The following is a 22,724-nucleotide window of genomic DNA, read 5'->3' on the forward strand; positions in this document are numbered from 1 at the left end:
TGGCCCCAGGGACAGCCACATGGGGTTTAGTCAGGGGTATTTTTAGTATAAGTCATGGACAGGTCACTGACTGTGAATTTTTGTTTATTGCCCATGACCTGTCCATGACTTTTACTAAAAATACCCATGACTAAATTGTAGCCTTAATTATAGTTACAGGCAAACTCATCGTGATGTATTGATTAGATGCTTATACTTTTATCAAGGAATTTCAAAGATGCAATGAAGCTTTATCATATCAAGATCCATCCTACATCAGTGTGAATGTTCAAAGTGCTCAACACATTGTATGAAAGGGCCACTGTGAGCCAGTTTAGACCCTAATCCTGCAGTTCATGTATGGCACAGAGGTGCACCTGCATGTTGTAAATTGCAGGATCTTACTGTGTGGCTGGCATAGTAGGTCTGTACAGCATGATTGCCTTAAAATAGAAACCCAAACAGTGCTTGTCATCAGGGCTGTCCATTCAAATCCAAAACACCTTCCCTACCGACAAGATGACAATCTTTATAGCACCCACATTTGGTCAACAAAATAAGAGGCCACAGAAGATTAAAATATCCTTTAGAGACAATTTATATCAGAGCCTGGCATTAAATGGCATACATGTCAAATTTTATTTTTTCCAGCTTATGAAATAAGATAGTTCATCAGATTAATTAAGAAATAAAAACACAAAGGAGGAAGAAAGCCTTCAAGATAAAATATTTCTATAGTGTACTGACATGGTTAAGGAGAAAGCACTCTTGACATCAGTGACTTTCTGGGTATGCAGTACTTCTGAAAGCCAGACCACTTATTTGGGGGCTAAAATGTGGACACAGGAAGTGGGAGCATCTTGTTGTGAGATTCTGGGCTTTTGCTAATGTCAGTGTATTAAGCATGTAGGAGCTTTGTGACACACAAGAGTACTGGGAAGAGACTGAATTTTATTTCCGGACTTCAGTCACCTGTTGGGTCAGGGTTACAAAAGTTCAACATTCCTTGTCTCAGGGCAGGGCTTGTGGTCCTTTCTGACTGTCAACAAATTCCTAGTGGTAAAATATCAGAGTAAGGCCTTTAAGACAGTGGGAGGTTTGGGTGTGCCTGGGAGTCACACTTGAATGAGACTGAGGATGGACAGTCCAGGGGTTAGGGCACTAGCCTAGGACTTGAGACACTTGAGTTCAATTCCCTGCTCTGCCACAGACTTCCAGAGTGTAGTGGATTAGCAGTGGTCACCTCCTCTGTGTCAGTGGGAAGCCAGTGAGCACTGCCCACGGTCAGGGAATTAGCGAAGTCTGGTGTGAGGCTCCGGGGGGAGCAGACTCACAGTTTGAAGGGGCTCTGGCTTTCAGGCTGTAAGCAGTCTGTGTGCTCCAGCCCTCAGGCAGGGCAGAGCAGTAAAGGTTCAGGGGCTCAGGTGCAGAGCACCAAATAATTGGGTGTCCTGGCTCTGGTGGGACGGTCGATAAATGCAGGCCTCTTTGCCTAAAGGGGGGAGGCTGCTATCCCAGGGGTGGAGTGGCGGGGTGGGGTGGGGGAGAAGAGAGACCCAGGCCCACCCTGTTCCACTGGGTCCCAGACAAGGGCCCTAACAGTGGCAGAGGGCACTGGGTCAGCAGGGATCCTAGCCGCAACACACCGACCAGGTTTCAGGCAGCATTGGAGTTGGCTGTCGCTGGGCCACTTCCTCCCCTCGGGGTGTACCTGGATCTGTGGGTGTTGACCGTTTCTCCGAGGTAGATGGCCAGCAGCAGTCCCAGTGACTTCTCGGTTGACTGGCAGCTCTGGCCAGCCCTCAGCTCGGCAGGGCTCCTCTTCGGTCACCAGCCTAAGGAATGGGCAGAAGGTGTCTGTCTCCTCCGGCAGCTGCCGCCCAACTGAGGTCCAGCACCTGCCCTTTATAGTTCTGGTTCCGCCTCTTAACTTCCGGTGGGAGGGGTGGGCACAGCCTGACTCTGCCCACCTGGGCTCAGAGAGTGGTCCCCCCCTGCCCAGGGGGATTCAAGTGGACTTTACTGGAAGTCTCATGGGCAAAAGCTGGGGTAGTGCTTTGAAAATGTAGGAATAACTGTGCCTGTAGCTGGTTCTACACAACCAGAGCGGGGCGTGTGCTCTCAGAGGGTGTAAAAAACCCACCCAGAATACTATGCCCAATAAAGTGGGGTTAGAAGAAGGCACAAATTTGGTTTCAATAAACAAGACAGTCCCAGAAGACATGCAATAAGCCCACACTCATGAGGTTACCTCCACATCACTCACTAGAAGCCCTGTACTGCTTCTGTGAAGTCCATGGGAGTTTTCCCTTTTATTTCCAAGGGAGCAGAACTGGAGCCTAGGTCCCCAAATCCCTACTGGAGCGCAGTTGGGGGCGCGCAGTAACACCAACAGAGGAATCTAGTCTGGGGGGAAAAGCAAAGCAAAGAGGAACAGGAGGCTTTTCCTAGCAGGTTTACATGCTCAGACCCTCTCTTCTGTTTTAGCAAAAAGAACGAGGAGGACTTGTGGCTCCTTAGAGACCAACAAATTTATTTGAGCATAAGCTTTTGTGGGCTAAAACCTCATCTAATAACCATTTGTAACAGAGCAAGCCATCCCTGGGAGGTAGGAAACACCATGGGTGAAATCCTGGCTCCATTGACTTCAGTAGCACCAGGATTTCACGCCACATTTTTAAGAAAGCAGGACTGAGTCCCTCCAAATTGTTTATTCAGGACCCTGAGACTGAAGAAGGGGTAACTAGACCTCAGATTCCCCCTACCTGTTATCAGACGGGGTGGCCTGGGTTTAGGCAAAAAGCCCCAACCAAGCAAACAAACCAGCCAAACAGAAAACCGGCTGAGAGATTGGTCCTTCCCTGGCTGAAGAATTCACCCAGGGAAGTAATACAGAGCAGGCTCGCTCTACTGATGGAGTGAGGAAACAGTTCATCTCCTCTTAGCACAACATGCTGGGAAGAGGCCGTTTATAACACAGGCTCTCCTAGGTCTCTGTTCGTGTCAGAGGAGGAGAGCGCTTAGGTGCTGCCTAGCGAATCTTGGAACACGGATGAGGGATACGTTAATTGGCAAAGACTTTAGATCATTATGTAGCTTGCAGGACTGGGATATGTGAGTAATCGTGTCTGATGCAATAGACATAACTGTCATTAAAAAAATATTCCATCTCTGTTCTTTATCTAACCACTTCGGTGAGGCAGGGCTTCCTGCTGCTGCTGCCACCACTGTGGTAGGTGGTGCCCCCTCCTGACGTCTCTGCCGTTGGCCTATCAGATCAGACATGGTTCTTTTCCAGGGCATCTCCCATTTGCAATAATTTCTGTGTCAGGACCCATAGGGATGTATTGACAAGAACTATTTTTGTCCCTAGACACTGGGAGGGAGGTGAGTTTGTTGTCCTCATTTTAATTTGTAACTGCGTGGGGCTGCTCCCACTAGTTTGAGATGAAGAAAGAGATTTTTGCTAGCTTTTTAGAGACCCTTTTAGTAAAGGGAAGTCTACGTTTATTCCAAAGCTGGAAGCAGGGTTGGCTGGCTGGACAATCTGCGGTAAAGACTGAAATGTACATCCAGATGAACGGAACAGGGCCCTGCTCCTCAAAAATGCTGCCAGACTGCAGCGAACTAAGTGTGGACAACAGAGATCAACCAAGGCTGGCCAGGCCAGATGGCAGTAAAAATCTGCAAGGAAAAAGCACATTAAGGGGCTATAATGTAATGCACATTCTGCATTCAGCTCTGTCCCCAGAGCTCCCTTCAGCCAGTTACACTGCTCTTCCAGCTTTTGTCCCCTCACAAAATTATTCCTTCCTCCTTCATTTTCCCTCCTCTGCCTCCCTCTAAGGTGCCTGTAAAACACAGGAGGCAGTTCAGAGCTGCACTACCCCACTGGGAGCTGCAGACATATAGGCCAGCAACAAATTTCTACCTCCCCCTCCTTCTGGTGCCAGTGGCTCCGGAACAGTTTTTGGGGTCGGGGTGCTGAGCCCCTCTTACCCCTGTCCATGCCCCTCACTGCCGCATAGAGCTGGGGCCGGGAGCAGGGCTGTGGCTCTGGGAAGAGGGGACGCAGACAGGGATAAGGCGGCAGAGGCTGAGGCCCCAGCTAGAGGCGGGTGTGGAGCCCCAGGCGTGGGGCCGGCAGCCAGGACCTCTCATGCGAGGCCAGTGGCCAGGATCCCAAGGCTGACGGCCAGGACCCAGGGACCAGTGGCCGGGATCCAGGGGTCGGGGGACAGGACCTTGGGGCCAGCGGCCGGGACCCTGCATCCAGGGCTGGTGGCCAGGTGGGACCTTGGGGCCAGCAGTGGAGCCCCTGGGCATGGGGCCAGTGGCTGAGCGGGACCTGGGGCAAGTGGCTGAGCGGGACCCGGGGCTGGCAGTGGAGCCCCCGAGCAGCAGAGGGGACGGCGGCCGGGATGATAGGCGGCAGAGGTGCACCAGTGGCCGGGCACAAAACCTGGGGGTGCTGCAGCACCCCCCGCACCCTTATTACCCACACCTATGCCTGGTGCAAACAGTAAGCAAGGCAGAAATTCTGCCTCTGAGGCCCGGTCTTCACTAGAACTCTTGCTGATACAACAACATTGGTTAAAGGGAGTGATTTTTCTTTTAAAATGAATTTCTATACCAGTAGAAGCCATAGCGTAGACAGTGTCCTAAAAGTGTTTTTGCCGTACAACTTATTTCACTTGGGGAACGGTATACGCTACACTGCCCAGAGCACTGGGCGGGTTTCCTCTGAAGGCAAAGCTTGTCTAGCGTAGACTTGGTTTGAGACACTATGCCTCTTGGGGGTACCTAGATTGGTAACATTTATGCACCTAAAGAAATAATCTAGTTGCTGGATTGCAAGCTCCTTACAGGAGAGGACAACTTCAACTTCCTTCTGCTCTGTACAGCAATGAGTACTTAGCAAGTAACAAACCAGACTATGATTCTTAACCAAATTAGGGCAGCAGAATCGAGCTGAAATCTCTCGAATGTAACCGGGTGTCCCAGCCAGCTTTTACCGTGGCTGAGCAGCAAGGACAGCTGGAATGTGTCTGGAATTCATTAATCCAAGTAGTTCTCTTTAAACTATATTTGACTAGCAACTTCTAAAGAAGGAAACAATCAACCTATCTTCGAGATGACTATTACGGGAGCTTCCAGGAGAAGCTTCACGAGTTCTTCTGTTTCTTGTGAATAAAGTCCGAACTCTATGTTAATTAACAATTGTGGAGGAAGATCCTTCTCTGATCCTCTCGGGTCTCTTCAGAGACTCTTTCTTGTAGCCCTTTGAAGTCCGCTCTTGTGCTCCATTAGCATCCCCTGCAGCCAGCATCCGCAGAAGGAACTAAAACAAAACATACATACATACTCACACACACACATATATATATATACACACACACACAATTACCAGCAATGCACTTAAATGGCTGATTGTTTAATATAAAAATATTTTAAAGAAATTGCAGGGGATCAAGAAACCAGTGTGATTTGTGTTTACATATAGATTTTTTTTTTTAATGAAAGCAGTTTAGACCTGATGGAATGGTGCCTGATAGCCCACAATAATGAATTTTTCTGTATACTCACAGTTATCATACAGGTAACAACAGAAGTGCAAGCTTCCCTTATGCTTACACCTTATAAAAATCCTGTCCAAATGGCAGCAGCACTGTTCCAACACAGCTATTAACAGCAGGGTTTAAGCTATTTCCCTAAGCAGTGCGTATTTTTTCTTAGTTTTCTTAGGGAGAACTGATTTATCCAAGCTGTGTTAACTGTCCTGGGGACAAATGCAGGCTTGGTATTAGCAGTCTGGCTATGTGGAGTGGCATAAACTTGCATCAGGGTTTTGAATCTGGCCCCCGAGCTAAGAGCACTGTTTCTGGCTTGCTTGAGCAGAACCAAACCACATTATAGCGTGGTACCCGGATATGTTACACCTTGTTGTGTGGATGGGGCCCATAAATTACACCCATTGCTCATGCATAGCATGGCTGTATGACCAGCTTCTCATATGGGTCTGAGACTAAAGATCCCTGTCCACGTGGCCTAGAAACAATGGAGCCTGAACAGAGCTACAGCTGATTCCTGAACACACAGACCTAGGGCACCACGGCCCATGCCGTTGTGATCATATCGACCAGCTGTTACACTCTCACTGACTCACCTCAGGCTTCCGGTAGCCCTTCCTTTCGAGGAATTCCTTAAAAGCGTGTGTTCCATGGAGCTGCATGAGCTCTGCCTCCTAGGGGAATTTCCAAAATAGACTTGAACAGCATCTTATGAAGGGAAAATTTAAAATAAGCCCGTGAAACTTATTTTTATTTACACCCTCATTGAGTCAACCACAAAGGGGATTTCTGTGACATTCTCATCACTACAACAAACACCAATTAACCATTAGGCATTTTAATTAGCTTAACTGATTTCTGATTTGCTGTTTTTATAGAGATCTGGTTACTTCACAATCCTGAAGTGTGATTTTTTAAAAATAGATCAGAATCAAATTTACGGTCACCTAGCTTGACCTCCTGTATAACACAGGCCATAGAACTCACCCAGGAATTCTTGCAGAGGAGGAAATTATTCTTCCTTACTATGTAAGTGAACACTATCGAGCCCAATAAGTTGCGGTTGAACTGTACCTTGTTTTTCAAGAAATGCCTTATCAAATCAAGGATCAACAGATTTTGTAAAGTTTTCAGATGAAGCAGACCTCCCACCCTGCTCCTAATACAGGATCTGTTTCAAAATTACCTCCCTGGGCTTTGCCTTTATTGTTATCTTAAACAGAACTAACAAACCCAAATCTTATTCTCCGCCTAAGCATTCTCTTGACCTTGGTTGTCTCCATCAATTTTTCCTTGCAGGATTCCTCTGTCTCTAACCTTCATTCTCAGAGACATTCAAACCTTCTTGTACTCCTGGTTTGGAGCTAACAGAACCTATCTGGTCTGATATCAGAGTGAGTCAAAAGAAGCCCTTTGCATCTTTACGAAGGATCCTAGAATCTGATGCTGTCTGACAGCTTTAAAGTAGAAAACACTGAGACTGCTACTTATTCATTGTAATTCAACAAACCAAGATTGAATGACAATCATTGTTTTAAAAATCTGATCCCCTCTTTCAAAGTGAGCAATTGCTAAACTCTTGACTTTAACTTCAGAAGCACTGCCCTCTAGTGGGCCAGGGCTATCTTTACTGTTCCTTAAACATAAATCTAGGGAGTCTGGGGGAGGTTAGCACCACTTGGACACTTGTTTGCTAGAACAAAACGTAAAAGCCGTGATCACAGAATGAGTCCCTCTGCTGTTCACCGTCAGTCTGATAATAATGCTCGACCTTCTGTGTAGCACTTCATCATAGCATTTTTTATGACTCATCACATTCCCTAAGGTAGGTAAGGGGGGAGTTGTCTGTTTACATCCATGATGAATTTGAGCCCTTGTTTATATGGGTGGCTATTGCAGCCAAAACCCAATGCTTTCTGAGCTGACATGTCACATGCCTGATCCCTCCCAGGAAATGAATTTTTCCCACATTGGAAAGGATCTGGTTAATCTGCTTATTTACTCAAGCAAATCACTCTCACCCGCATTAAAGAATCACTTGAATTAAAACAAAATCCTTCAGAATAAATGCTGGTTTGTGTGTACCTGTCTTTTACAATCTCAGCCCACATACAGGCACTGCTGTGCCACCATTTAGTGTGGGCTAAATTAACTGCCATGTCTGGACCACAACTGTGAGTGTGTCAGACAATATATGATGTGCAGGCGTATTCCAGTAACAATGTAAGTCCATTAACTTGGTTGAGAACTATACCACAGAGATTCCAGGGGTGCTTGCAGTACCTTTTCACCAAACTGGTTCCTTAAATTCTGAAAGGCATCAACTGCTGTGTTTGGATCCTCTAAAGGTTCGTTTGCTCTCTGTTTTCTCCATGTTTTTGGTTCAAGGTACCAGGCTCCATACCTGATCTTCTCCCATTTTGGTTGGGATGGATCCTGTAAAAAGATAATTGGTAATACTCTCTAGTCATGTTTGTGTTTGCCTCTCCTCCTACCACGTGTATTTGAACCACTGCTTTTGTCTGGATGGAATGTCAGACCTCATGAACGGATGGGATCCGGCACTCATTGAATGTGAGATGGATTCAGTACAGCTGATTATGTCTCCATTGGTATCTACAGCAAGTATAAGTCCTAGCCCTGCTAGAAGTGTGAATGTTTCATTGGTTATCTCTAATAATTACCAGCTCTCATTGATTTTTCTTTGTATTGCAACAGCATCAGGCAAGGATCCACACAAGACAGCAATCCACTCACAGAACCCCTCCCTTCATCCCAGGCAGGCAACCACCATGTGGTTCTCATCTCAGACTTGTTAATTTTGTGGATGATCAGGGATGTCTCAGAGAATCACAGCTCTGGAGTCACTGACCTAGTGAATGTCTTTCCCTCATGGTCTCTAAAGCAAAACTAGCTACAATTTTGGAGAAGCAGTAGTCTCTCCATAGCTCCATTTGTGATTTGCTTTCTGTTATAAGCCTAGATCTAGCCCAACTTTGCCCTCTCCCCTAAAATTGTCAGAAATGTCACTTCCTCTTCAGGTTTGACACAAGTGGTCTGTGGCTAGTAGATAACGTTTTGCCCAAGTTTTAGGTGATTAAGATGAAAGCGTGTAGCAAGAAAAGCCATGAACAGGAGGGGTTAGAATTTGTAAGTTAAAAGGTGGTCATCCTGTACTTTTTACTTGAACTTGCTCCCCAGTCCTCAGTCTGCAAGTTACCCCAGCATAGGTTTCAGAAGGTCTAAATATACCATCTCACACCACTGCTGAATTTGGCCCATTGGCTGGGAGCCTGCAATTCTGGACCTGATCCAAAGCTTACTGAGTTCAACTACAGTCTTTCAATTAACATCAGCGGGCATGGATCAGGTACTTTATACAAGCAAAACTTCTGAGAATCAGTGGCAGTTTGGCTGGTAAAGGGACTGTACGGTTAGGCCCTAAATGATGTTCCCAGTTCCCATCTTGCCCTTTTTCTAGTGTATTGCCCCATGCAAAAATAAGCATCCACAAATGTTCAAAACAGACAGTGCTTTTAAGTGCCTCAATTTTTGGTGCCCAGCTTCAAACACCTTAGAGGAACCTGTTTTTCAGAAGGCAGGTACTCAGCACTTCTGGAAAACCAGGCCCCTTTAACATATCAAGCTGGGCACCCAAAAATTAAGGCTCCTAAAATAACTAGAAACATCTGAAAATGTAGGTCCAGGCCTATTTACCTTGGCAAGGCATGGATGGCACCTGATACGAAGAGGACTCTTGACAGCAGTCAGTGGAGGTGAAACACTCACATACTTTCTCAGCTCTGCTGGCACATTGTTTAGTTCCACAACATGGATGGGCACAGACAGCACCAGCTTGGTTTCATATCCAGTGTCAAACAAGCTCAGAATGGTGGCTTCATCCACTTTGTATTTTTCTCCTCCCTGCAGTAATAACCCAAGTGCACAGCGTAAGAGTGGGAGAAAGCGGCTTCTCTCCCTGTCATTCTGGTTTGGTTAGCCCAGCACTTATATCCCCAGACCTCATCTTCCTTAGGATAGCCAAGGTATATCTCTCGAGCCACAACTGATTTCTGCTGATTCTATTGATTTTTACATGTTTAAAATGTGCCCTTCATAGTAATCTGTAGGCACATTTAAAGTTGATTTAATAACCATACACGAATTGGTGAACTAATGTTGATCAAATAAATGGATGTGACTACAGAATGGCGCAGCTATATGAAATCAGACAAGTACACTACGTCCCCCTCTGCAGGAAAATGCTCTGAGTAAACAAATTGACATGACAGTATTCCAGAATAAGCCATTTGTTGTTTGCTTGCTTTCCAGCTGGTTGAGCTCAGTTATGCCCCAAATGTTCCTGTACATTAGGACGAACATTTCCAGACTTGGGTGCCTGAAGCTAAGCATCCAAAGTCCTATTTAGGTTCCCAAGTCTAGAGAACATTGTCCTCAATCGTGATCACTGCATTTCTGGAATGAGAGTGTGGGGTTTTACAGGTTCTTTTACTTACCAAAGAAGCCACCCAGTCACAAAACTCCTTAGTCACTCGCCTTACGTTCTCATCCAGGGGAGGAATGTAGCTCAGATTGGCCTCCTTTTCCCTTGCTGCTACTTCTTTCTTGGACAGGTAGGTGCACTGTGGATTCTTGTCTTTGGACTCTTTGCTACTTAAGATATTAATGTCATAAAATATCATCTAAATGTCTTTGATTAGCACAAACAAGACCCAGTAATAACTGGCACAACACAGTAACTACTGCAGAGTTAACTACTTGGATCACAGATGGTCCAAATGACTTGCACAGTTGGGAGTAAAATAGCACAGTGATTTCATGTATTAAATTTTCACCTCTGGAGGACTTGGTTCAAATTGGTCTCACAAACATAGGGAAGCAACCTATCGTACACCTAGTGAGAAAGTCCCATGTTTTGAAGGCCAGGCCTGCATTCAGATCTGCATTTTTGTGAGGGAAAAAAGTAATCTGGCTAAAAACAAACAACCCTTCAAATTGGCAAATGACATATGTCTGTTACTACCCCGTTCTGTCACTGTAATCTTCATCTTCCCTTACCTGCTTGTTGTATCACTACTTAATGTCTTGTCTTGATTTAGACTGTGAACTCTTCTGGAGTTGGACTGTCTCCTTGTGGTTTTGTGCAGCACGAGGCACAATGTGACCACATTGCTGATATCGGCCTCCGGGCAATACTAACTCATGCATTCTAGGACATCTGTTTATACCCAGTATAATCTGAAGGATGCAAGTAAGGGTATTTTGTGATCATAGAACCATAGAATATTAGGGCTGGAAGAGACCTCAGGAGATCATCTAGTCCAATCCCCTGCTCAAAGCAGGACCAACTTCAACTAAAAATACCATCCCTTTGGTATCGGATTTTGTTAAAAAGGTTGACCCAAGAAATATTTTTCAGGAAAAGACACAAGGTGTTTCTCAGAACACTGACCACCTCAAGCTATATTATGTGCGTCTAGATGACTCCCAAACTCCTTTTGGACACACCAGTAAAAAATACTGTACAAAGGTTACAAATATGGAAAGGATATGTGACAACTGTCCATCTCTGCACAGGAAAGTACCAGGATTGACATAGCTGGGGGCTATGTGTCAGGATTAAGATGTATTTGCAGAAGAGAGTAATGTGGGGAAACTTGTTTTGCGCTATGTGCCAAGCTCTGTGCTGACTTTTGTCCCATGAAACACCACTGACTTTGTCAGGGTTACGTGGGGTGCACATCAGCAGAGAATTCACCTGTGTCTGGCCCTAGTTGGCACCGTTACCATATCACATGTGTAAATAGACACTTTAAAAGTCATGCATCGGCCATGTTTGTTCTCCACCTATCTGGGGAACATGGGTTTCCAGAGTCACTCCCTGACCCAGTTCTTCTGCATGGCTGTGAAACATGCTTTCTGACAGGCAAGACTCTCTGAAGGTGAATTGGCACAGAGTATGGAGTACCCCCAGCCTTAGAAACAGGCAACTCCTCTCTTTCAATACAGCTACATTCAGAGGAGAGAGATTGGACTGAACTGAACCCAGGCCCAGCAGCAGAAGGTGGATTCAGTTGGCCCTGGTGCTGCACGCACTGTCCCGTCCAGTACTCACAGTGCTGATGGCCTGGGACACGCTTCTTTACTTTTCCCATCCTCCAGCTGATACAGCACTTGCTGAGGAGCGCGGCTCTCCCGGTCACAATCCTCATATCCACCTTCCCTATTCAAGCGCATCTCAGGATCCAGGATGCCCACAACCTCTTCGAAAAGCTGAGAGCCAAACAAGAACAGAGCATGGTGTTCACACCAGCACAGTTCCTATGGAGACTGCGTAAGGGGGCACATTACAAACAGAGCCCCTGGACAGCATAGCAATGACCACATGGAATCAGTCCTATTGTCCATTTAGTACACTCACCTGTCCCAGACACCAGATGCCTCAGAGGAAGGTGCAAGAAACCCCTCAGTTGGCAGATGTGGGATAATCTGCCCCCATGAAGGACTCATCCAATCCCCCACTAGTTAGAGATTGGTGTCATACCTGAAGCATAAGCTTTTACATCCCTTCCAAAACCTTGTTTAGCATTAACTACTGTATCTCTGGATAGTTATCCATATAAATGTCCAGTCCTTCTTTGATTCATGCTAAGCTCTTGGCCTGAACAGTATACTGTGGCAGTGATTTCTACAGTCTACTCATACATTGGGTGAAAGATTTTTCTTTCATTGGTTTTGCATTTACTGCCTTTAATCTCATCAAAAGTCTCTTTTTTTCATAACCCAAGGACAGAAGTTGAGTCTACGCTGTGACCTGGGGTCTCACTGATCAGACCCAAGATTCCTCATTTACCCCTCAAATTTTGAAGAGTTCACCTGACACACTAAATACACTCTCCTGATGATCTTACTGCTTCTTAACCTTACCCCAGTATGTTCCTCCATAACATTCTGCCCTGACAAGGAGTATGCTTGCCATGAACTCCTCTCTCCCATGCCCCTCTCCCAACACGAGACTAACCCTGGCCCTTTGCCTGGTCCCTTCCTCTCCAAATGGCCATGTTAACTCTCCCACTCACCTTCACTGTCTTCCCCCAGCTTGCCTGTACAGAGTCCCTCTGAGCTCTGTACCAGAAGCTCCCTGCCCCAAACCCGAGGTAGAACTGTGTGCTGACTACTCTCTGCTGCTTCTTTGCATGAGGCAGGGAATGGGCAGGGACAGAGGCTGGAGGAAGATGGGGCTGTTAAGAGACAAGCTGGGGAAGAACGGGAGTTGGATCAGGTCAGGACTCGCTCTGGTGTCTTGGTCAAACTCTTAGCTCTTTCATTTTGAGCAGAGATACTTACTGTCATGGAATGTCCAGTGATATCTGATGTCTGGTAATAACTTAATTTTGGCTACCTAAATACAGCCTAAATACAGCTCCGTGTGCTTGACTTCTAAAGCAGCCCTTTTAAAATAATGCTTTCTCATGTTACATTTTGACAAATGAATGGGGACAGGGTCACTGACTGCAAATAATGTAACAAAACTCAAAACTGTTGCCAGTTCAGATCTCTCGCTCTTATTAAGATCATTCACCTTGCCATGATGAGTCATATATTCTGCAGATTTTCTATATAAGGAACAGCTGACAACTGGGTTATTTTTGTGTTTAAAACTTGCCAGAAGGACACTTGTCTGAAAGAAGAACAGCAGCAATCACAGGGCCTTTACCTCTGGAGGGACGCTTTCTTCCAGATGAGGGTAGAGTGCTAGGGGGTGCTGGATCAGGCAGTATTCTGTCTGTGCAATGTGATCCCGCCTAGATTTCTGCAATGGACTGAGCTTGGAAGGGCTGACTTGGGTTTTGGTGCACTTTCTCCTTCCCTTCTGCTGGGTCATGCGTGAAGCATCAGATGCGGGATTACGCAGAACAATCGGTACAGGCCCCTTTGTGCCACAGATGAAGATGTTGTCAGATGGCGGAGGGAAGCCGCTTCTGAAATCATCCAGGCCACTTTTCAAGAATCTCCAGCGCTGGCTGTTAAGGGAATCCGAGAACTTCCGTTTGTTGTGTTCCTGAAAGTACTTAGATGGCATTTTCCCCTGGTACCTGAAAGCAAACACTTCTGGTTGGTGCTGAAAGTAATGGGGCTTTTAATTAAGCACATGAACATCACTGGAGTCTCTCTGGTGTTCTTATTTGCAGTGCTGTTAAACATTCAAATTCCAAAGGGCTATGCAACTCCACCATGTTGGCACATATTGTCCAGGGGAAAGCCTCTTCCATCACTCAACCTCAGAGAAAAGCTTGGCCAGAAGAACTGCTCTAGGGGAAACTGGTAGTTGACCCTATAAAGTAGAGCTGGCCAAATGACATAATTGCCATCTGGGGAAATGTTGACATTTGGTTTTGTCCAAAATTGGGACAAAAATGTCAAATTCTGGGAATTTTTTGCAAAATGAAATATTCTGAAATATTTCATTTTTATCAAAAGCCTTGATTTAGATAAGTTTGAAACATTTTGTTTCTACTTTATCATTTCTACTGATATATTATCGTTTATATGTTACAGTTTATTTAATGCATAGTATATTATATACTATAGGACCTCAGAGTTACAAACACCAGAGTTACGACCTGACTGGTCAACCAAACACCTCATTTGGAACCGGAAGTATACAAGGCAGCAGCAGAGACCAAAAAAAAAAAAAAAGAGGCAAATACAGTGTAGTACTCTGCTCAATGTAAACAACTAAAACTAATAAAGGGAAAGCAGCATTTTTCTTATTCATAGTAAAGTTTCAAAGCTGCATGAAGTCAATGTGCAGTTGTAAACTTCTGAAAGAACCCCCAGAACATTTTGTTCAGAATTATGGACATTTGAGAGTTACGAATAACTTCCATTCCCATCATGTTCATAACTCTGAGGGTCTACTGTACTATCAAAATTGAAGTGATCGTCAAACCAAAACGATAAAGTCAAAATGAAATGTGATAATTCTAGCAAAAGCTTTGTGGAAATTGATACATTCCCAGGACACTTTTAGATTTTGTCAAATGTGCATTTATGTTTTTTTAATGGGAAAACTGTTGGTTGGAAAATATTTGACCAGTGCTGCTATTCAGGTTGTCATTACACCTCATTGCTATGTGACTTCAATGCCCGGGACGTTGGCAAATTTTCACTGCTCAGGCTGAAATCAGTCACCCATGGTCTGTGCCTCAAACTGAAATTATTTTTTTTTAAGTTTCACTGAAAATGATTTAGTCATTTCTAAGAACAAGATCAGGGACAACAGTAGTTTTACCAATTTAGAATTTATGTGGTTGTTGTTTTTTTTTAATAGCTCTAGGGCAATTTTTTTCAAAAGCACCAAAGTCCCATTTTCAAAGCAGACTTAGAAAATGGGGAATCTAAGTGCCATTGACTTTCAATGAGGTTTAAGTGCTTTTACAGTTTCTGCCCATAATGCCTCAATGGTTTGGAACAGAACTTGCAATTTGGCAGGGAGATGGTCCTGCGGTATGAAGTGTTACCAGATTTGGCTAAGTTATAAGACACAGAAAATCACTATTTATGTGCTAGGTGTCAGTGTGGTTGGTTGCTTTTTGTTTGCAAAAGTTATTTTACCAAGTTATTAAACAGAAGACCAAATATATTCCAGTCACCTAAGGCTAGAGAAGGAAAGGGGAAAAATTTGATGGCAATCTGCTTAAAGGAAAGGGCAGTTGGAGGATCACACCAGTTCACCAGATCAGGAACATTTTCAGATCAGTGATATTTCCAGTATACAATAAATCCTATGGTTTAGAGTGGAACTTTCTTCTGCTCTTTCTCCACTTCCAGTGTAATATTGTTTTATTACAGGCCAGCCTGTCTGGAGATGCTCCCTGCTACTGTGTATCTCTTCATTGCTAACAAACCTTTGCAAGGAAATGGATTGTTTGCTGAAGCCCGAGCCCCACTGCCCAGGGCCGAAGCCAAAGCCCAAGGGCTTCCACCCTGGGTGGCAGGACTCAGGTTACAGGCCCCCTGCCTGGGGCTAAAGCCCTTGAGCTTCAGCTTGGCCCCCCTGCCTGGAGTGGTGGGCCTCAGGCTTTGGCCCCCCCACCCACGGCAGTGGGACTTGGGTGGGTTCAGGCTTCAGTCTCACCTCCTGGGGTCATGTAATAATTTTTGTTGTCAGAAGGGGGTCACGGTGCAATGAAGTTTGAGACCCACTGGATACTATCAATTCCACAGAGTACAGTTACCACTTATGCAAAGTGGGACAAGTTGATTAGATTCTCTTTGGTCTATTAGAAGAGGGTTCGTGAGCCAAGGGATTTCTTTTACTCGCTGGCTGCTATTGTTACATCATACATGACCATGCCCTTCCCTACGGCCTACAAAGCTGTTGACAGCACTTAGGGAAGTGAGGCCTGCACATCCCACTACCTGCAACAGATACACTTAGGGAAGTGTTAACTGTCCCATTGCAGGGCAATGGTTAAAAACAGCTGTTTGTCAGCGAGAGCAGGAGGCGTGACAGTAAGGCCCACACAGAGACTTTCTGCAAGGAACGTATATAGGGTGATATGTAAATTTTGCTCTCGCAAAGCTGACAAATGGATATTATCACAGATAGCTTCCCAGTAGGGGGTGTTATAGTAGGCCAGCGTGCTCATAGAGAGGATAATGTCTAGGAACTTGGAGAACTCTTGATGAGAGGGCAGCATATGGAGGAAGAAATAAAGCCTGAATGTTACAATGTCTTGGGTTCTCTCACTTACTATGCTCGAACACTGACTTGTCGAGTGGTCGAGTCTACGGGTATGTGCAGTGTTTCACCCCAACTTCCTGTCACAAGGCCTCAAAGTATAAAAACTACAGGGTCCAGTAAGGCAGGGCATCTCCCATTCCCTTGGTGGAGCTAGGGGCAGGTTTAAAGTGTGGTTGTGGGGGAGAAGGCAAGAGGAAGGCCTGGGGATGGCTGCCTCTATGTGTTAAGATCTCAGGGAGCAGGGATGGAGTGAAAGGGTTTTACTATGTTTTACCAAGTCCCAGGGAGAAATAGGAAAGTAAAACCCAATTGAAGGGTGTGGACTACGGGGTTGGTTTCTGTTTTCCTCTTGCGAATTGCCTTGATCCTAAACTAATTGACTTTCACTTTGGAAATATGCGGTGGTGGAGTGGTTTTCTGGAGCAGAGATAGCATACGCGGTTTGCCGCCAGCGAGATGCTATTACAGGTCAGGTTCTAGCCAAAACACCCAAACGAGCAGTGGTAGCTTTATCGCCCGGGGAGCAGCTCCCGGCAATAAAGTGCTATCTATACTGGTGCTTTTCAGCGCTAAAACTTTTGTCGCTTGGGGGGAGTGTTTTTTGACACCCCTGAACGACTAAAGTTTTAGTGCTGAAAGTGGCAGTGTAGAGACACAGCCTTAGAAAGTGCAACAGGGAGGCACAAATGCAAGGGTGGACAAACCATCTTGTTTACACCCCACCCTCTTCCGAAACAAACATATACAGATGTTAGATCTTAAAGTTACATTTAAAATTAATACTTTGAGGGTCCTTTTGTTTTTTGAACCATTGGGATCAAGTTTTTAAGCTTTTCTCTGCAACTGGGAGGGCTATAAACACGAGATGTTTTGTAATGAAAGCTGAGGCTTTAAGGCAGTCACATGACTCTAAGAGCTGGGGATTTAAGAAATACCAAGCAGTGTGACACTCACACTAAAATCAGGAGAGTTGGCAACACTGCCAACAGCAGAGACCAGATTTGTTTGGAATAATTGTGGAGGCCATCATAACACAAGATCAAGGTGTCCAGCATGAGAGGGGAATAGTATCCACACAATAAAAGCCAGTTTGTAAATGAGTGGTACTTGGATAAATTAGAGAAATGCAAAAGTGAAATACTGTACATGCATAACATACAGGTGGAGGACAAGACTCTGAAGACGATGCAGAAACTATTCTTTGTTCAGTCTCTTAATACACTTACAAAGCAAGGTTTTAGACATCATTTTGTTATGTGCGAAACAAAAAGTGAATTTCGAAACAGATAATGGCGCTGCGTGCAATGTAACGTAATCACAGCAAGCACATACCAAAGGATTAATGACAGGGAAGTGCCAACTGAAATCTAATCCTGCTTCATATAGTGAGCATAATGAGCCCTTGTGCCAAAGTTACACTGGCATATCTTTTTATAGGAATACCACTCTGTTTGAAACTGTGGAAAGGGGAAGTCCTATGTTCATTTGGTTGAAGAACTGTGTACAAGTGCACCTCTTCAAATCACTGTGTAACTTGTCTAGTGAACACAGTACAAAAAATTATTCTAAGAGAATCTGAGGCTTAATAGACGGGGAGCATTAAGGATAGAATATATTACATTATCTAGCTCCTAAAATACCCAGAATACATGCACCATGTAAAATCCTATTAGTGCAGAGAGAGAAAGTAAAAGCTGAATTTGGCTGGATAGTAAAGTTAAATTTTATTCAGCAAATTCAGACATGGAATTGACTGGACTAACAGTATTGTTAGACTGATAAAACCAAACAAGCTAAAGAATTGTGTATAATTATACTACACATTTGCACTGGCAGATTCATTTTCCCTGTTCAACCCAGTACTCAATTTTGTTTTGATCATAAATCGATGTCTAATTATATTGCAAACTTTCTGACTTGCTGAACACTATGGAATAGGGTGACCAGACAGGAAATGTGAAAAATCGGGACTTGGGGGGGTGGGGAGATGGAATAGGAGCCTATATAAGAAAAAGACCCAAAAAGCAGGACTGTCCCTATAAAATTGGGACATCTGGTCACCCTACTATGGAATTACAATACTAACCCTACGGTTTTCATTTTATTTTTGTTTTAAATGAAATGTGCAGAACTGGGTTTCCAAGCTGAGCCGTATGTGTGGATACAGAGAGAAAGAGAATTGTATTCTTAAAAACAGATGCCGCTTAAAAAAAAAAAAAAAGACAGACATCTTCTTTTTCCTGCGTCACCATTTAAAGGGCTTTAGTACGGAATGTCACTGAGATGAAAGATGGTCTGGTGGTTAGGGGGTTAACCTGGGACCAATTCCCTGCTATACCACAGACTGTGGGTGTGGCCTTAGGCAAGTCACTTGGCCTTCCATGGGGATAATGGCACTGCCCTACCTCACAGGCTGTTGTGAGGACAAAAGCATTAAAGATTGTAAGGTGCTCAAATGCTATGGAGGCCCTATAAATACTTTGAGAGACTTACAGGACCAAACATTATAATCAGTAACCAACAACTAAATCCTGCATCTAGATATACTTGCCCATCACTTAGTTTGCCCACCACATCTTAGTTTTGCTACATTCAGAAAAGGAGGAAATGTGACTAAAGTCACACTGAAAACTTCCAGTGCCTTGAACTTAAAATGTTCACTGATTCGGAATTACCACCACTTATCTCTTCTATGGCCCCTGAATGATCTTTTCTTCTAATTTTTAAATAGTTCAAAACTATCCATGGGTAGCAGTGGCCCAAATGCTGCTCACCTTACTTACATGGAAAGTCCTAGTCATTGACTTCAGGAGGACTTCCTGCATGAATGAGTAGGATTCTTATTTCCAGCAGATACTACCAGCTCTACAGCATGATCCTGGTCTGCCAAAGCCCAGATGATCTATCAAACAGATTGCATATAATCTAAATTTTAAAAAAAGATTCCAGGAAACATGCAATTTACTCTGAGCATCAGACAGTTTAATTCCAGAGGTATATTACAATAATTAGTTAGGATACCATGGTATTTGCAATCTGATTGTGAGCTGAAACTGCAAAAATCAAAATACATACCTTACGTGTTGCACAACTCAGGGTAAAACTCTCACATGCAAGGTGGCATCTAGCTCGGTCACTGATGCATGGACTGGATTTATAAAATGCTCCCCATTCTGTGACAGAGCAAATAAGTGTGTAGCTACGTTTTTAAAAATACAAACTCTTACAGTGTTGCTTCAGGACAGGCAGGCTCAAGTGATAAACTCCTAGTGTATCCTGCATACTGCTGGCATGTTTGGAGCTGGTTGTTGTGGAAACCAAATCCCATAGACTCACAAGTCCTCTCACTCTCTCTCTGGCACACACTCAGAATTCTTGAACAGTTTGTTGTGAAATGCAATTTAAGAATTAAAAGCTAAATTTGATTTCACCACACCAGTAGAGTTTGCATGCATGAAGCGCTATCATTAAAAACTTGACTAGACATTTGTCCCTAATGTTTATAAAATGAAATAATGTTCTCCTTCAGTGATGTTTTTCTTCACACGATTATGCTAAATTGTCTTCAGTGTTGCTCTGCACAAGTGGGGGAATGTTCATTTAAAGAATAAAACAAACAATTTCTGATCTGGTCAGGACTTAAAGGGAAAATGCAATCACTGACTCATGGACTTAAATGGAACTACTTGTGTAAGTAAGGACTGATGTTGTGAGCAAATGTGTCAGAATCAAGACCAAAGGGAGTATTAAGTTGGCAGTAGGCCACATCCAGCTAGTTCCTGACCACTGCAACTCCCCTTGTATATAGAAATTAGACAATCATCTGACCTATAATAATTAAAAATAATTATGTGCATATTACAAATACACAGATTAAAGGTGTTCTATAGCTGTTGTGCACATGTATACAGCAGAGCTTTGGAATCCAATGCTGTGCATACTACAAACACACAGATGAAAGGTGTTGCCAGATGTTTTGCACACGTACGCAGGGGGGATTTTGCATTTGTGTGCCACTGCATATAGCTGCTTCCCATGCTGTCACTTACCTGCATGCTACTGCTGCATCCCCAATGGTAATATAGTACCAATATATAACGGCATCAGCCCTTGGAGACAAACAGCTCAAGGTAAATCGTAGGGAGGGGGTTATACCTCTGCAGCCACAGCAGCTGGACAGTCACTGCTGGAGAGGAAGTGGTCTCAGGTAGGTAGTTTTGAGTTTTGTGGCAGAAACTGGTAACTCGGATTTGGGCCTCACACTAGCTTTCTGAGAGAGCAGGAACTCTCATCTCTCCCTACTCCCAGACAGCTACTGTGCTGTCAGCTAGCCTAGCCTTTCACCAGACCAAGGCAGCAGGGCAGGCTGGAGTTGTTGTCTCAGGGACTAGGTATATGAGGCACTCCCTGCCTTCAGAGCAAGGAGAGAGCTGAAATCACTGCTGGGGGAAAAGGGCCAGTAAGTGCGTTTTCTGAATACACCAAGGGGAGGCAATTTCAGAGACAAGGGAAGGAAAACGCTTTGTAGGGGGAGGAATATCTGTATATATTTTTTAAAAGAATGCAATGGCCTATTGTTCATGGTGGCTCACTACACACTACATTTCAAATATTCAGTAAATAGGGAACTACATTTTTAAATAGCTGTTTATTTAGAAGGTCATGCAGTTTCACCAACCGTTGCCAAACAAGAGTTGCATTACTATTACAGAATGAACACCATGTTTTCTTTCAGAGAAAGATTATTCAAAGTTTTTCTTTTTGGCAGAGTATCAAGTTGCAAGAAGATGCTTCCTGTATAACTAGGGTTGCCTACTGTCACAGAATCATAGAATCATAGAATATCAAGGTTGGAAGGGACCTCAGGAGGTCATCTAGTCCAACCCCCTGCTCAAAGCAGGACCAATCCCCAATTAAATCATCCCAGCCAGGGCTTTGTCAAGCCTGACCTTAAAAACTTCTAAGGAAGGAGATTCTACCACCTCCCTAGGTAACGCATTCCAGTGTTTCACCACCCTCTTAGTGATAAAATTTTTCCTAATATCCAACCTAAACCTCCCCCACTGCAACTTGAGACCATTAGTCCTCGTTCTGTCCTCTTCTACCACTGAGAATAGTCTAGAACCATCCTCTTTGGAACCACCTCTCAGGTAGTTGAAAGTAGCTATCAAATCCCCCCTCATTCTTCTCTTTTGCAGACTAAACAATCCCAGTTCCCTCAGCCTCTCCTCATAAGTGATGTGTTCCAGACCTCTAATCATTTTTGTTGCCCTTCGCTGGACTCTCTCCAATTTATCCACATCCTTCTTGTAGTGTGGGGCCCAAAACTGGACACAGTACTCCAGATGAGGCCTCACCAATGTCGAATAGAGGGGAACGATCACGTCCCTCGATCTGCTCGCTATGCCCCTACTTATACATCCCAAAATGCCATTGGCCTTCTTGGCAACAAGGGCACACTGCTGACTCATGTCCAGCTTCTCGTCCACTGTCACCCCTAGGTCCTTTTCCGCAGAACTGCTGCCTAGCCATTCGGTCCCTAGTCTGTAGCGGTGCATTGGGTTCTTCCGTCCTAAGTGCAGCACCCTTACTGAACCTCATCAGATTTCTTTTGGCCCAATCCTCCAATTTGTCTAGGTCCCTCTGTATCCTATCCCTGCCTTCCAGCATATCTACCACTCCTCCCAGTTTAGTATCATCCGCAAATTTGCTGAGAGTGCAATCCACACCATCCTCCAGATCATTTATGAAGATATTGAACAAAACCGGCCCCAGGACCAACCCCTGGGGCACTCCACTTGACACCGGCTGCCAACTAGACATGGAGCCATTGATCACTACCCGTTGAGCCCGACAATCTAGCCAACTTTCTACCCACCTTATAGTGCATTCATCCAGCCCATACTTCTTTAACTTGCTGACAAGAATACTGTGGGAGACTGTGTCAAAACCTTTGCTAAAGTCAAGAAACAATACATCCACTACTTTCCCTTCATCCACAAAACCAGTAATCTCATCATAGAAGGCGATTAGATTAGTCAGGCATGACCTTCCCTTGGTGAATCCATGCTGACTGTTCCTGATCACTTTCCTCTCATGTAAGTGCTTCAGGATTGATTCTTTGAGGACCTGCTCCATGATTTTTCCAGGGACTGAAGTGAGGCTCACTGGCCTGTAGTTCCCAGGATCCTCCTTCTTTCCTTTTTTAAAGATTGGCACTACATTAGCCTTTTTCCAGTCATCTGGGACTTCCCCCATTCGCCACGAGTTTTCAAAGATAATAGCCAATGGCTCTGCAATCACAGCCGCCAATTCCTTTAGCACTCGTGGATGCAACTCGTCCGGCCCCATGGACTCGTGCACGTTCAGCTTTTCTAAATAGTCCTAACCACCTCTTTCTTCAC

At 44.6% G+C, this 22,724-nt stretch overlaps 1 protein-coding gene across 5 annotated transcripts; it reads right to left on the reverse strand.

Annotated features, from left to right (window-relative positions):
- Positions 1 to 580: 580 nt before the first annotated feature.
- LOC140910141 (protein FAM47E) lies at positions 581 to 19,597 on the reverse strand. 5 transcript variants are annotated; one of them, XM_073340410.2, is made up of 9 exons: positions 19,396 to 19,597; positions 19,104 to 19,222; positions 13,288 to 13,666; positions 11,686 to 11,843; positions 10,067 to 10,220; positions 9,267 to 9,473; positions 7,833 to 7,985; positions 6,146 to 6,223; positions 581 to 5,320 (listed from the first exon to the last, which is right to left on the reverse strand). In XM_073340410.2, coding segments are annotated over exons 2-9 (1,263 nt in total). In that variant the 5' UTR covers positions 19,106 to 19,222; positions 19,396 to 19,597; the 3' UTR covers positions 581 to 5,188. The 5 variants fall into 5 exon arrangements, with proteins under 5 accessions (XP_073196511.2, XP_073196509.2, XP_073196513.2 ...); XM_073340408.2 differs by having other exon boundaries at positions 10,067 to 10,223; XM_073340412.2 differs by having other exon boundaries at positions 10,067 to 10,223; positions 19,095 to 19,222.
- Positions 19,598 to 22,724: the final 3,127 nt, after the last annotated feature.

The sequence above is a fragment of the Lepidochelys kempii genome, chromosome 4, assembly GCF_965140285.1.
Source record: "Lepidochelys kempii isolate rLepKem1 chromosome 4, rLepKem1.hap1, whole genome shotgun sequence".
NCBI lineage: Eukaryota > Metazoa > Chordata > Testudines > Cheloniidae > Lepidochelys > Lepidochelys kempii.